Source organism: Arvicola amphibius, chromosome 1, assembly GCF_903992535.2.
Source record: "Arvicola amphibius chromosome 1, mArvAmp1.2, whole genome shotgun sequence".
NCBI classification, from domain to species: domain Eukaryota; kingdom Metazoa; phylum Chordata; class Mammalia; order Rodentia; family Cricetidae; genus Arvicola; species Arvicola amphibius.
In genome coordinates this window covers 134838161-134852360 of record NC_052047.1, presented here as the reverse complement: position 1 = coordinate 134852360, position 14200 = coordinate 134838161, and the positions used below count along the sequence as shown (strand labels likewise).

General features: G+C 53.0%; 1 protein-coding gene across 1 annotated transcript in view; it reads left to right on the top strand.

Annotated features, from left to right (window-relative positions):
* The window catches only part of Fam53b (family with sequence similarity 53 member B), a 65832-nt gene extending 54668 nt beyond the window's left edge, over positions 1–11164 (top strand). The window contains exon 4 of the mRNA XM_038321632.2: positions 7259–11164. Coding sequence (XP_038177560.1) covers positions 7259–7618 — 360 coding nt within the window. The 3' untranslated portion in view covers positions 7619–11164. The remainder of the gene's footprint in view (positions 1–7258) is intronic.
* The last annotated feature ends 3036 nt before the right edge of the window (positions 11165–14200 follow it).

Below are 14200 nucleotides of genomic sequence, written 5' to 3'. Positions count from 1 at the left end.
GCCCAGAGTGACTGTGGGTCAAAAGGCCCTGAAGGGGGATCTCACAGCTTTATAGTGCTGTTCCTAGGGTGTCTCTGAGAGTGGCATGATTTTAGCGGCTGTATAGCATGCCTGGCTTTGACTGTATGCTAGCTTTCCCAGCCTGAGGGTAGTTGGCAGAGTTTTAAAGCATATCACATCCCCTGGCCCTTGTCCCCTTGTTAGTAAGAAGGGACAAATGACTACCTGAGCTAAAATAGGCTCTGTAGTCTGTCACCCATTGGTGTAGCTCCAAGAGAGTGGGTGTGCCACAATCGTCTAGCATGAGGCAGATGCTTGCAGAGCATATGCTGGCTCCTAAAGATGGGCACTGGGGAAGCAGTGGCTCAGGAAGGAAGGAGGGAACCTCCCCAGTGATGGCTTCCACACAACAGGTATTTACTGCTCCCATCAGCCTGTTGGCTTCTGGAACCTGGGGTCTGGGAGGAGCCCAGAGTCTTTGGTGCCAAATCAGTGGTGCTATCAGGGCCCCCGAGGACCATGACTTATTTCAGCTCCCTGTCTCAGTCCTTGGCATCCTGGCTTTCCCACCAGGTTTTCCGGACAGCGTTTCCCACATGCCTGAGAGTCAGGAGACCATCCAGGCTCAAAAAGGCCCAGGGCACTACACAGAGAGGTGAGCTGAGCACAGTCTTGTTGACCCTGCTTGAGAATATGTATAAAAGACCGGACATGGTGGTCTTTAATCAGAGCACTCAGGAAGGCAGAAGCAAGTGGATCTCTGTGATAGTTTGAGGCTAGTAAGAACTCCATAGTGAGATTCTCTCTCAAAATAAATAAATAAATCAAAAGCAAACCCAGGGAAACTACATGCTTTGTCAGCCCCAACACAAAGGAGACATTGAGAATTTGTCTCGTGGCCTGTTGTTTTTAGATATTGCACAGTTCTGTTGTACAGTGTCTGCTTGGGCAGGAAGTGCCTCCACTCAGGCAAATCCAAGGGCTCAGCCCTATGCAAGGCCAGCATGTATGTATGTGTGTGTGTGTATATATATATATATATATATATATATACACATATATATATGTATATATATATGTATATATATGTAAATATATCATAGAGAGGGCAATAATTTTTGGCTTTTCTTTTAAGTCTCTACTTATGTGTTTATATACGTGTATGTGCACATGTGTGTATGTTCAGATGTTTGCATATGTGCATATGTGTGTCTGTATGTCCACACACATGGAAGCTAGAGGTTAACCTTGGGTGGTGTTCCTCAGCTGCTCTCCACCTGTTTACGCCTTTATTCTGTCGCATATGTATGCATGCTTTCATGAATCTGTGTGTACCACATATGTGCAGCAGCCTGTGGGGGCCTGGAAAAGGCGTCAGATCTCCTAGAACTGGAGTTGCAGGTGGTTCTGTGACCTGACATATGGGTCCTTGGAATCAAAGCCAGTCTTCCCCAAGAGAGGCAGCTGCTCTTAACTACTGATCCATCTTTCTAGCCTCCATGCTTGTTTTTTGACAAGGCCTCTCTGATGAGGTCAAGCTGGCTAGCCAGCAAACCCCAAGGATCCGCCTGTCCTTGATCCCTAGCTCTGGAAGCATGCACCACTGCACCTGGCTTTAAAAAAACCAACCCAAATCTAAACCAAAAAAAAACAAAAAAAACAAAAAAAAACAAAAAAAAAAAACCAGATTGTGGAGATCCAACTCAGGCCCTTGTTGCCTTGTGTTGTTGTGTTGCTTAGTGACTGAGCCATCACGACATGTTGTTTTTATGGGTTCATTCAAAAAGGGAAATGACATGGGAAAGAGAAGCAAGCATGGCAGCCTTGAAGCATGGTGACCGCAGAGGGACTGGACACTTTTTGTCCAGGAGAAAGCATGTCCGCACTTGGTGAACATCGCCTGTCACCACCAGACACTGACATCCTCATGCAACAGCTGTGCTTCGAACATGGCTGCTCAAGGGGCGGCGTCTCTAAGCAGCCTTGGCTCGCCAGCGGACTCAAGGTGGTAGTGCTGAGGGCCCAGCAGCAGCATCTGCTCAGGGCGTGGCTTCCCTGCTCTAGAAGGAACAGAGGAGGAGTTCCTGGGGAGAAGCGCCCTGGAGCACAGATGAGTGACGGACCCTGTGGTCCCACATGCCGAGCCTCAGGTACCGTGTTTTAGTTCCAAGAAGTAGAGCTTGAGTCGGGGATTAGTAAGCAGGCGGTTGATGGAGGGCAGGGAAGCTGACAAGACTTGGAAAGGCTGTGTAGCAAGGCAACACAGGAGCTGGGCCTCTGCCTGGGGCTCGGGTAACATGGCTAGCCCTTGAGATGTCATTCTGCTGGCTGCAGGACAGTACTTATTTTGCTTGTGGAGTTCATCTTGAGCTGGGCTGCCCCTGTGAGGAAGGTGTCCTTCAGGCTTCTTGGCCCCCAGGCATTCCGAAAGGGACAACTGTGACCTTGCAGCAGCCAAGCAATGGAGAGCAGGTGCTTTGGTTTGGCTAAGGGAACTCGGTGGGATGTCCGCAGCCCACTCCCTGCCCCCCAGTTTGCTTCCACTTGCCTTTGCATTTCTTAAAATATCCCGCTGGAACAGCTAGTTCTAAAAGAACAATGCATTTCTCAGGTGAGGAGGCAGGAAGCAAGGCCACAGGGCACCAGAGAAGCCCAGCCCCTGTGGCTTTAGAATCTAGGTTGCCTGTACTCCTCCTCTGAGGCCTGCAGCAGGGTGAGAAGGATGCTGTGCCATCTGTTCTTAGGCATACACCCCCCACACACCAGCTGGCCTGTCTGTGTCCCCAGATGCCCACTTCTAAGTATGAGGGACAGAGCTTATAAGCTTGGGGCCCTTGGCACCCAGGCAGTGTTCCCTGGGCGTCGAGGGGGGGCAGGCTTTGCTGTCATCTGCTCTGCTCAGGTCTCACTTAGCCTTCCATGTCACTGCTAAGGAAACAGATGGTTTTGTGGCTTAGAAGATCTTTCTGAGGTCCCCTTGTCATGCTTGACATGTTGGCCCATATCACCTGGAGAAGGGAACAAGCTGGTCTGGCACAAGGCTTGGCAAGGCAGTGGCCCTGTCCAGGCACTGGGGCCGAGGGTATGCTGAGCTGACATGTTCCCGCAGGGGATTGGGATCCAGGAAAGAAAGAACCCCAGGAGTAAGCCGCTTTCATCACTGCCCAGCCCAGAGCCTCCTACCCAGAAGGAAGATGCTGGAACAAGTCTGTGTATAATAAAGGCCCTGTGGCTGGGAGAAGAGTTAGCAGTGTTTTCTGGCTGGCAGGCCCAAGGCAGCTGGTGCTGGGTGCTGGGCCAGAGACCCAAGCTAGAGCAACAGCATGGCCAGTGGTCCCTGTTGTGACCGACTAGAGCTGAGGGCTTCTTGGTTTGGTAGAAAAACTCCCTGGGCATGGTTTTGTTCTAGAGTCCTTCTTGTGGGCTCGAAGAATGGGCTCAAGTGTCTCTGGTCATTAGCCTGAGGCCGTAAGGACAGTTCCCACTGTGCTTGATGGCCTGTAAGAAGTGGGGCGCCCATCCATGGGCCTCAAGAACAGAAGTTCTTGGTGAGGCAAAGTATGTCTGAGAATAGCAGTTTCGACTTGGCATGGTATGTTCACGTGGCACTTGGAACTTCACCATTCTGTGCTTTCCCCGGACTCTTTTGAGGGTACGCAGGTCTCCGGGCTGGCAACAGCCCATGCAGTGCTCGCTTGCTCTTCATGGGAGCCGCCTGACCTGCTAGGAGAGGGTAGGCAGGCGTGCTGAGGATACAGTGGGCCTGAGCATGGGTGCACAGTGTGTGTCTCCACCTGGGTGGGCTTCCCAGGGATGGGATTCTGGACAGAACACTCGCTGCCTCATTATGGCAGCCGCATTATTCCCTGGCAGGTGGAGCATGTCACCAGATGGAGCGTTCAGTGGTGGCTCTTGTTTTTAACTGTGGCCAAATGATTGAATTTTGAGTCATCAAAGTTTTCCAAATGCACTGGCATGGCGGGGGTGGGGGTGGGGACGGGGGAAACACACGGATGGACAGACAGATAGATGGCTCTGAGGTGATTTCTGTGGTATTCTGTGATTTGCCTGGGACAAGATGTACCACCTAGACATGTAGCTTCCCACCCTGCTAAGAAGCAAGAAAGTCTCAGTTACTACAGACAGTCGGGGGAAGGGTGGCCCCATGGTGCCCTTGGCCACATGTTTAACAGACAGACAGACCAACGTTCAGAGGTTGAGGTAGCTCTCCTGAAGCCATGATGCCATATGAGTCTGATTCAGCTTCTGAAATGACCTGTGGGACCTTGGCACTTTTTAGGTCTAGCAAATGGGTCCCCAGCACCCTACTATGGGCTATGTCCCATGCCTAACATAGCTGCTGGTGTTTTCACTGCAGCAGTAAGCCCTTAGAGCCAGTCACTGAGGAGCAACAGAGTGGACTTGGGCTCTAGAAGCCAGGGAAGTCATCATCTCTGCACTAAAGAGGCCACATCTGCTGGGGGTTGCTTCTCCACAGGTGACACCTTCTCATTGCCATTCTTACATGATGAAGGGGGAGAGGTGCTTCCTTGGGCCTTATAGCACTAACCCTCAACTCAACCAGGGCTCCACCCCCGTGGCCTAAGCACCTCACCCCCAATGATTCCACTTATTAATCCTTTAGGCATTCATATGAATTTGGAACACACAGTCTGAACGCATATGCTGTTACACTAGACACAAAGTTGGGACCTATTAGCTGTATCTTAGATCGTCTGCCAGGCAAGATCAAGGTGAGGCAGGATGGCCCCAGCAAGATAAGGAGAGCACATTTCTAGAGCCCTGGGCAGGGAGCATTTCTGTTGGGGCCTACCTCAAGGCCCCTGCCTCTGTTCACTTTGCAGCTCACAGAGAACAATGAGGCATGCTCTGGCATCTGGCACACTAAACAGATGTGATGACACTCAAGTACCATTGGCAATGCCCATCTAGCAGTCAGTGAGCACTGGAGACACCTGGGCACTGACTGTATACATTGCTTTTTGCTCTTACACAGTTATTGAGGCAAAAAGATGCAGTGCTTAGCCAGGGATGCAGTAGGGTGGGTGGGTTGGGCTCCTGAGTCCTTGACTAGTCCTAGCTTCACCCCTAGGCCTCCGCCATCCATGCAGTCTGGCCCAGGAAGGAGCTGCCAGTGTTGAGCCCTCTCTCTCTCTCTCTTTCTCTCTCTCTCTCTCTCTCTCTCTCTCTCTCTCTCTCTCTCTCTCTCTCTCTCTCTCTCTCTCTCTCTCTTGTGCCACGCTCTGTTTCACTCAGCTCAGGTCAGGGAAGGAATGCGTTCTGTGACTGTGGGCTACGTTGAGCATCAAATAAATCTCAGCATCAGCAGGGTCTTACAGCTGTGGGGTCTTCTGGCCTGGGCCTGAATCTCAGGACAAGACGGTGTCCCAAGCTTTCTTCCTGAAACCCAGAGTTGAGCCCCTCAGCACCCCAACCTGTTCCTTTCTCTTTTCTTTCTTGATAGTTATTAGGCACATGGGGGGAGGGTGCTCTGGTGAGCTTGTTGCAGTCAGGGGACAACTCCTGGGAGTCAGTTCTCTCCTTCACCACGGGGATCCTAGGGGTTGAACTCAGGTCATCAGGCTTGGTGGCAAGTGTCTTCACCCATTGAGTCATCTTGTCTGCCCCTCCTTTTCTTTTTTAATTGAAAGATCTCAAAAGTGGACCCATCAGCAGGGTGTTTCTCGCAGAGTGTCGGAACAGCGTGTGTACCTGTGATAGGCACAGCCGCTTTCCCCTAGAGAGGGCACTTTTCATCTTCTGTCTGTTGAGCCTGTTCTAATAGCCTGTTTGCTGTAGTGGCTGGCAGACATAAATACTTCAGCCTTTGAAAGGATTGGGGCCCTTGGGACAGGCCTGTGTCTTTCATCACCTGGTGAGAGGCAGCAGGCGCTATTAAGTTCCTGTGCACTGGGGAGAAGCCAAAGCCTGCTCCTCTTTCCCCAGTTGGCTGCAGGGCCTATGAGGGACATCAGGCAGGCCACAACCCCCATCCATGTCTGCTTAGGAGACCCACATCTGAACTGTTTGGTAGCACCAGTGTGCGGTGTCAGGGCTGACACTCTGCTCAGTGGCTTCGACGCCATCTTTAGCTATACTTGGTGTTGCCCTAGGGAGAAGCTCTTGTGCAGCCACACTTCCCCTCTGGGGCTAGTAGATGTCCCGCAGTTAAGGTGGGGACTGTCACATGTCTTTCAGACGAGGCTGAAAAAGCCCCCAACGAGTGATGGCTAGAAGCAGCGGGAGCCCTGCCTCCTGCTGCAGATCGGTGTGGGTCAAAGCCACTGCATTTTCAACCTCAGTTGGAACCCAGAACCCATATTAAACCAGATATCTGGAAAGTTCTGAATACCCAGTTGGGACATAGATAAAGATCTCTCGCACCACCCTGCCTCGCTCTGGTCATGGGAAGTGGGTGGGGTAGGAATTATGGCAGTGGTGTCCCCTGGTGATAACTCCATCTGACTCAGCTCCCTTCTTATAAGGTGGCATTGTGTTACATGCTCGCTATCGCCCTAGTCTGTCTCAGAGGACGTGCGGACTCTGGATCATTCACGGGTTTTATTTAATCCAGTGTAGCCGTGAGTATTCAGGTCAGGGCCGGAGATGTAGTTCAGCGATACAGGGCACAATTAGCACACGTGAGGTTCTGGTCCAACCTCGAGCACCACCACCAAGAAAAAAATAAAATCTCGTTTCTGTTTTCATGCATACCTTCCACTGTCTTCTCAGACTCAGTCACAGCCTCAGGTAAAAAATATCCAGGAAGAACCGTATCTGCATAGGACGTGTGCATAACCCAGGGTTAGCAGCTACTGAGAGGTCATTTACATCATAGCGGGTCCTGTCCAGATCCTGCAGCTGACCACACATGCAATCTCATACAAGGATTTGCACACTGAAGAGGGAGAACCAATCCCAGATGAGGGGCATCTGGAATGAAATGGCCTTAGCAAGGCTCACCCTTCCTACAGTCTACTGAAAATGTCACAGATGGACCTGTCTCACTGCAACCCACAAGTGTGGCCTCTATAGTAGTTGCAGTTGTATACCTTTTAGCAACACGGTGTTCAGTAGCCGGGGGTACTTCTCCATGAGCAAGTCTCACTCATGGTGGACTTGCTACAGCCTGGCAGATGAAGTGCCAGCTAGACTTTGTGGGGCTTTGCAGGGTGTGTGTGGCCCGAGGTTCCAGGAGACCGGCCCTTCGCTGACCATCGTATCTCTTCTCCCACAGAACTGTCAGGCCTTCAGCAGCCTCAGTTGCCTGAGCGTGGGGGTGGAAGACCCCAGCTCCCCGAGCCCCTTTGCCCTTGTCAGCGGCACCCGATCCTGGACCGCCTTGCTCTCAGCCTCCAACCCGGGGGGCCGGACCCCTGCCGCGACCCCGGTTCCAGAGCCTGCTCCCCATTCCTTCGATGATCACTTCCCCTGCCAGGAGGACCTGTCGTGTGAGGAGTCGGACGGCTGCAGTCTTGACGAGGATTGCTGCAGGAAGGGGGAGCCGGCCGCAGCCTGGCAGGGCCTTGGCGCCTGCACGAACAGCCTCTGCTCTCTGGACGGCGAGCTGGACATTGAGCAGATCGAGAACAATTGAGGGGGCTGTGGGCTGCGGCCTGGGGCAGAGGCTCCGCAATGGGTGGGCCTCGCTCCGGGCCTTAGGTGGTCACCAGGGGGATCCTGGCTCCTGGGCCTGGACCAAGCTTCCAACAGGGAGCCCATCCACTTCCCAGGGAGCAGCTGTCACCCTGCAGTGCCCGTACTTGTGAAGGCAACTTGGCCCCACCTCACAGGCAACTGCTGGCCTCCCACCAGTTCCATGGAACTACTGTAGCCCAAGAACAGGTTTTTTGGTTTGGTTTCCTCCTCTTTGTTCCTCATGGAGTGCTGGGTAGCCATTCTCCAGGAGGGCTGGGCCAGCTGCATCCCACAGGTAGAGTGCCAGGGGCCTGAGCCCACTGTGGCCTCGCTCAGGTTCCGCCTGGGGAGTTGCCCAAAGTCTCCTTTACTTAGTTTACTCCGTGCCTTCTCTCCCAGGTCTCCCTGCCCCCGGCTTGGGAAGGTTCGGGAGACGCCTCTTATAGTGACACCAGACCGTGTGGCCTTAGTCCATTTGGGGCACTGTGCAGGGACTCTGGGGGATAATTCGTGTCCCATTTTGGGGGACCAGGGGATTGGTCAGGGATAACCAGAAGCCATTCATACTGGGTAGGTATTTGGTGGTTGTGTTGACTGAAAGGTGGGCCCATGAGTTCTCCTATGGCACCAAGAGTCACCCACACCTCTGCTAGCACAGGGGCTGCCCTGGCAAGGCTGGCACTGGCAGCCTTCCTACTCCCCAGTCCCCGAGGGCAGAGTTAGGTGGATTCAGCCGAGTGTGGAGATGTCAGTGACAAGATGACCTCTTCATAGTGTCCTCAGGAGCCACAAGCAGGTGCAGGAGACTTGGACCTGTCTACATTCCTGGGCAGAGGGATGTCTACTGGCCCTTCGCAGGCTGCCCACTTGGCAGGCATCCCTCTGCAGTGACCTAGGCTGGGGGCCCGCAAGTCACACCATTCCTGACACATGGTTGCTTGTGCACAGACACCACTGGCTTTCATGAAAGTGTACTGCCGCTCGCTTCCGAACACCCCTCCCAGTCCGCTGATGCGAGCCTAGCCCCAAGGCTCTTCTCTGCAGGCGCAGCCACAGCATGGCTTGAATCACACTCCCCCTCGCAGCTCCTCACTCCCAGCATAGTTCCCAGAGGGTCTCTGTTCAGGCAGCTCCCCCAGTCTTCTCTGCAGACATGCCACAGGGCTCTGCACTCTGGGACTCTGGCTTTTAGCAAACTTGGCATCTTCTGCAGACAATAGCAAGTGGGCTGGCTTACACAAGTGGCTTCTTTTCCCATAAGGCTAAAAATAACTGGTGCATTCTCTCGAGTTCAAGGACATGTGATCTAGGCACTTCTGTAGTCTCTGCTGTGCCTACCCTCCATGGTTCCACCCTCTGCTGGTTGAGCCCAAATGGGTTATCTTTCGCCTAAAGAAGGAGCTCCATGGGACCCTTCTGTTTAAGCTTTGTCAATCCACCCGAAGGACTGAGGCTCAAGTTCTGATGTATAGGTGATGTTTCTTTAAAATCTGACCCAAAGGTACAGGAAGTCCTACTCCTATAGTCTCAGCTTGGGTAGCATGGTGGGTCCATGTGGTGGTTGGGAGACCAGCGGGACTCAGGGCACCAGAAAGCCAAAGTAGAAAGCTGGCAAAGTCATGACATGGGAGCCCTGCCTGGTGCCTCGTGGCGGCCATACTTTCTCTGTATAAAACCTGGAGGAAGGTAGCTGAGAGGATGTGGGAAACACACACCAGTGCCCAGAAAGCCCAAAGAGAGAGGTTCTGGGTCTGGAGTCGCCTCACAGTCCCTAAATCCTACCCCTCCTAAGGACGGCAGAGGCTGGGCCTTGTCCCCCGGCCCATTTCACACAGCACGCTAAGGCCAAAGCATCCACCAGTAGCCAGCTGCCTGTCCTGTGGCCTGGGACCAGCAGCTCTGGCAGCAGGTGTGTCTAAAAAGCTGTTGTGATGGATGGCTTGTCTTGAGACTGCTGGCTGAAGGACAGTTATCATCCTTCCTTTCGGACACTGTTCCCTGGGCAGTAATGCTCCAAACCTGGGGTAGGGCTGGCCCTGTTCAGCTTCCTCAGGCCTCTCTGGACTGTCCCTGTCCCACTGAGGCCTCAGTCTGAGCCCCCCACCATAGTAGCCAGAGAAGATGGCAGGAGCTTTTCTGCTTAGAGGAAGACTGTCTTCATTTGCTTTTTGACATTCTTTTAACTGAGCGAAGCAGGTCTCTTCTGGAAGGTGCCCGGGTGTCTTTGAGCAGCCATGCTACCCAGACCCATTCACTGGATCCAGCACCTCTGGTCTTGGGTTTCTTGGAGGAGGCTCCCACGTGCTTGGCACCACAGACAGCAAGCAGAGTGGCTTAGCCTCCAGCAGTCAGGGGGGCTTCAGTACCGGCAACATGAAAAGCCTCCCCTCCCTCAACCTACCTGTGAGTGTCATCCCCCAAAGAAGCTGAGGGTGTGCTTGGCCACCCATTTGCCTAGGGAGCCCAAAGGTCTAGAGCAAGGTGTGGCCCCACCAGAGCCACCCAGGGGAGAGGTCCATCCATCACATTGCACCCCCTGCTCACTCCAAAAGCCTCTGAGCTGAAAGGAGTTGCTCTCTGCAGGTAGCTGATCTGAGTTCAGGGTGGCGGCTTAGACAGTTTACATGACTGGCTGCCCACACTTGCCTTACTCATGGGTGGTGAAGGTAGAACCCGGTCCGCACCCATGGGCTTCCTTGTGCACAGGCCCGAGGAACTTGTTCGCCCACACATGCAGATGTGCAGAAAGCCTTACTTAGTTTTTTTTCCTAAATTTGTATGCAGAAAGAAAAGTTAAATAAAAGAAAGGTCCACACTAAGCAGGAAGTGCCCTCTCCCAGTTTCCAGATGGGTCAGCAGACAGATGGCATCATTTTTCTCGGGCTCATTCAAGGTCCACAGCAGTTAGAACTCACCCCTGGATCCTGTACCCCATTTCCACTGATGCAGTTAAAATTACTTGAATGATGGCCACTTAAAATGTAAGCTAGGTGCCAGGGCTCAGGGACCCTCTGCCCATGCAGCCCAGATGCTGCCCCTTGCCACATCCATGCTGCTGGTCAGACCCCCTCCCCCTGGTGCCAGGCCCCTTAAGGAGGAAGAGAAAGCTATTTTAAAATTGCGGACTGATGGAGCTCCTGTAGCCTAGGTAGGATAGCCTGACCTCCTAGCATGGTCTCATTGACAAATGAATTACATTGTCAGTGTCGGGGATGACCAGGGGTCAGGAGCAGATGGGCCCGCAGGTTGTCCTGGGGCCATGTGTGCTGTCCCCGCCAGCGGGCAGCGGTGGTACTGTTTCAGGTAGTATGGTGACTTGGCGTGGTGAGTCAGGCCCCCACCAGGGCAGCAGTCCGTGGGCAGCCTGTGCTGGGTCTCTTCACTAGCACCACGCACCGCTGCCTGCCCTCCCACACAGGCCATGACTGCCTCGCGCTACGGTCGCTCTAGTCTCAGGAATTCGCTTGTTACTTTTACTGTGTAAATAAAGCTTCCTGGTCCAACACCCGGCTGCCTGGGTACGGCTGAGTGGTTTTTGTTGGGTGCAGTGAGGCAGCAGCTCTTCTGTCCCCTCTTGTCCATGAGAGCGTCGGCTCTGGACTGGGAGGGCCATGGGATGGGTTCCTGTCCCCATGCCTTGGGGACAGACTGGGAGCAACTTCTAGAGAGGGCTAGGCACAGCCACCATCACAGCCTCAGAGGAGCCAGAGACCTAGGCCGCCATGAGGGAGTGGGGGCTGGGGCACATGCTATCCTGTTATTTCTGAGGTGAGAGGAAGCTGACCTGATTGACAGACGAGGCCACCAAGAAGAGTCCCGCAGGGCCTGGGCAGCCAACTTCCTTCCCCAAAGAGCAGCACTGAGGTTTAGCTGGGCTGTCAGCTCGGGGCCTCTGTCCCCACAGAGGGCAGCACAGTTCAGAACTCTGATTCTTGGGCTGTGGTGACGTTAGAACACACAGTTCACCCCCCAGAATGGGCCCATAGCCCTGTGCATAGCCTCCAAACTGGAGACCTGGGTAGCTGAAGCTCAGGAGATGTACCATGTCTGCAGTCCCAAGGACCCCAGTAGAGAGTATTCCGTTTCTGTCACCATGTTGGTCCCTGTGATCTGGCCTTGGAATGCTCTCCCAGACCCTCTGCTGTGGCCAGTGTGCAAGTCTAGAAGTGGCATCCTGGAATACCCTTCTGCTTTGCTTTTTTGACAACAGATCCTCTGCCAAACAATGGTCTATGGACATGTAATTTAAGAAAGGGGACGAGAGGGTGGTGGACAGAGACGGCTCAATGGTTAAGAACCAAAGGCCCCAGATTTAGTCCCCAGCACCCACAGAGCAGCTAACAACCATCTGTAACTCTAGTTTCTGGGGATCTAGTGGCACCTTCTGGTCTTCCTGGGTACTGCATACATGTTCACAGAGCCGTGTAGGCAGAACATAACAAAAAAAATAAAAATTTTAAAAGGAAAAAGAGGTGTTCTGGAGTAGAGAAACACACCTATACTCCCAGTGCTCAGGAGGCTAAAGCGGAAGGATTGCATATTCAAGGCCAGCTTGGGGACCCTGTCTCAAAAAGACAAAAACAAAAAGCAAAAAATGAAAAAACAAAACCAAAACCAAAACCATGGGCTAAGAGTAGAGGTTAGTGGTAGAGTCCTTGCTAGCATGTGCCAGGTGCTAGGTTCGCTCCCTAGAGCCACCAAAACAAAACAACCCACATGTGCCAGGGAGAGAGCTCGGCAGGTAAAGGCCATCCCATGCACACTGGCATACACCCATACTCAAACAACATACACCATATGCACAGTTAAATTCGAGCACACGCAGGAGATCCCAGGTTGGCCATCATTTGGCCTTCCCAGGACACCACTCTTCTACCTTCTGTCTATGGTAGGTAAGGTGACAACAGGAGAGAGGGTGAGGAAAGTCACCAAGCACAGCCCAGCTTTTCAGATCCCCAAAGGTAGGGCACAGTGGCCTTGGATGACCCAACATTCTCTTACCTGCACCTCAGACTCCCCAGTGGTACCAGCTTCCTATTGACCCTGCTCCAGCCCAGGTTGACAGCATGACTGCCCTGGCCTCTGTCCTGATGTCTCTGTGACATTTCTGTGTCTTCTGCACTTTGAGGTCTACTTAAAATAGCCCTCCTCTCTGTTCGCTGGGCAGCTGCAGGCCCCAGCGTTCTACAGTCCCCAAGTCCAGCTGGCTCACGGGTGCATTCTTCCAGGGATGCTCCCAGTCACTAAGCAGGCCCCTGTCTGTACACAGGGCTGGTGACCCAATGGGCCTCTCTGAGTGGGTTGATGCTGGCCCTCGGTGCACTAGAGAGCAGCCCTTTCCTGAAATGTGCATAGACAGAAAGTCAAGAAAAAAAAAAAAAAACACCCTGGCCTGGACAGTGGCCAGACCTCCAATGGCTACTGGTTTCTTTTTTAACTTTTTGGTTGTATTTCCTACAATAATACTGCTTCTATGGCTCCAAAGCATCAAAACTTAGTGCAAATTGTTCAACATACCTACCACCTGAAGAAAAGCTGGAGCTACAATGCTAATCCCATTGGCTTGTGAGGTGGGTTCCTGAGCACCCTATACCCTTGCCATGTGGTTGGGGCTCCTGTGTCCCCATTTTACGGTGACCTGCAGGCAGCTTCTTCCTGACTGGTCCACCTGTTGAGGACATAAGAGGCAGTGGGGACCCTTGTGATAATCCTATAGGCTGACGGGTGGGTAGCTGAAAGACCAAGAGAAGGGAAGTCATGCCACTGGGCAGTGCGGTCCCCCTGAGAAGCATCGCGGCAAGGGGCCATTGGATCTAAAGGGGGCAGGAATGGATCTTCTTTTGTGGGAGAGGACAGACAGATGTGTGCTGGGTGATTGCAGCCCTGAGGTCACCACTGGCTGTCTTCACAGGCTTTCAGATGAGGCTGGGGGAGCATCTTAGAACCCAGTTTTAGAAAGGGCACAGGATGTGGAACTAGACCTTAGAGTCTCCACTCTGCCTCTTCCTTCTGGATCTTGGATGAATCACTTTAAGAACCATCTCACTGAGCCCACTGTGGCTCAGAGGACAGCGTGATCTCTGCCCAGATAATCCAAGGTTCACAGAGAAAGCTCAGCTTATCTGGAGAGACCAGCCAAGAGCCGTGCAGCAACCTCTAAGCAAAAAGGGAGAGAGAGAGAGTCCCAATACCCATACAACACACTCACTAGCAAACAGCCTCTTGCATGGCTCTAGGGTCCACACACCCTCTGTTCTGAGCTGCTGTGGGACAATACTGGAGCTTTCTGTGTATCCGGCTATTAAGCCAAAGGCCCTTCTTTAAAGGTCAGTGACACTGGCCAGACTGGTGGCCCCTCATCCTGATGCAGACATTTGGCCACTGTTTCTTTGTCTGATAAACTAGAGGTCAGCCTGCCCAGCAAAGGCCCTGCTGGTGTGCTCACAGTGCCGGAGGACCCAGGCTTCAGAGTGTCTTTGTCTAGGGAAATCCCCTCACAGAAGACCCATGACTCCTTTATGTGTTTACAGTTGCAGCCATG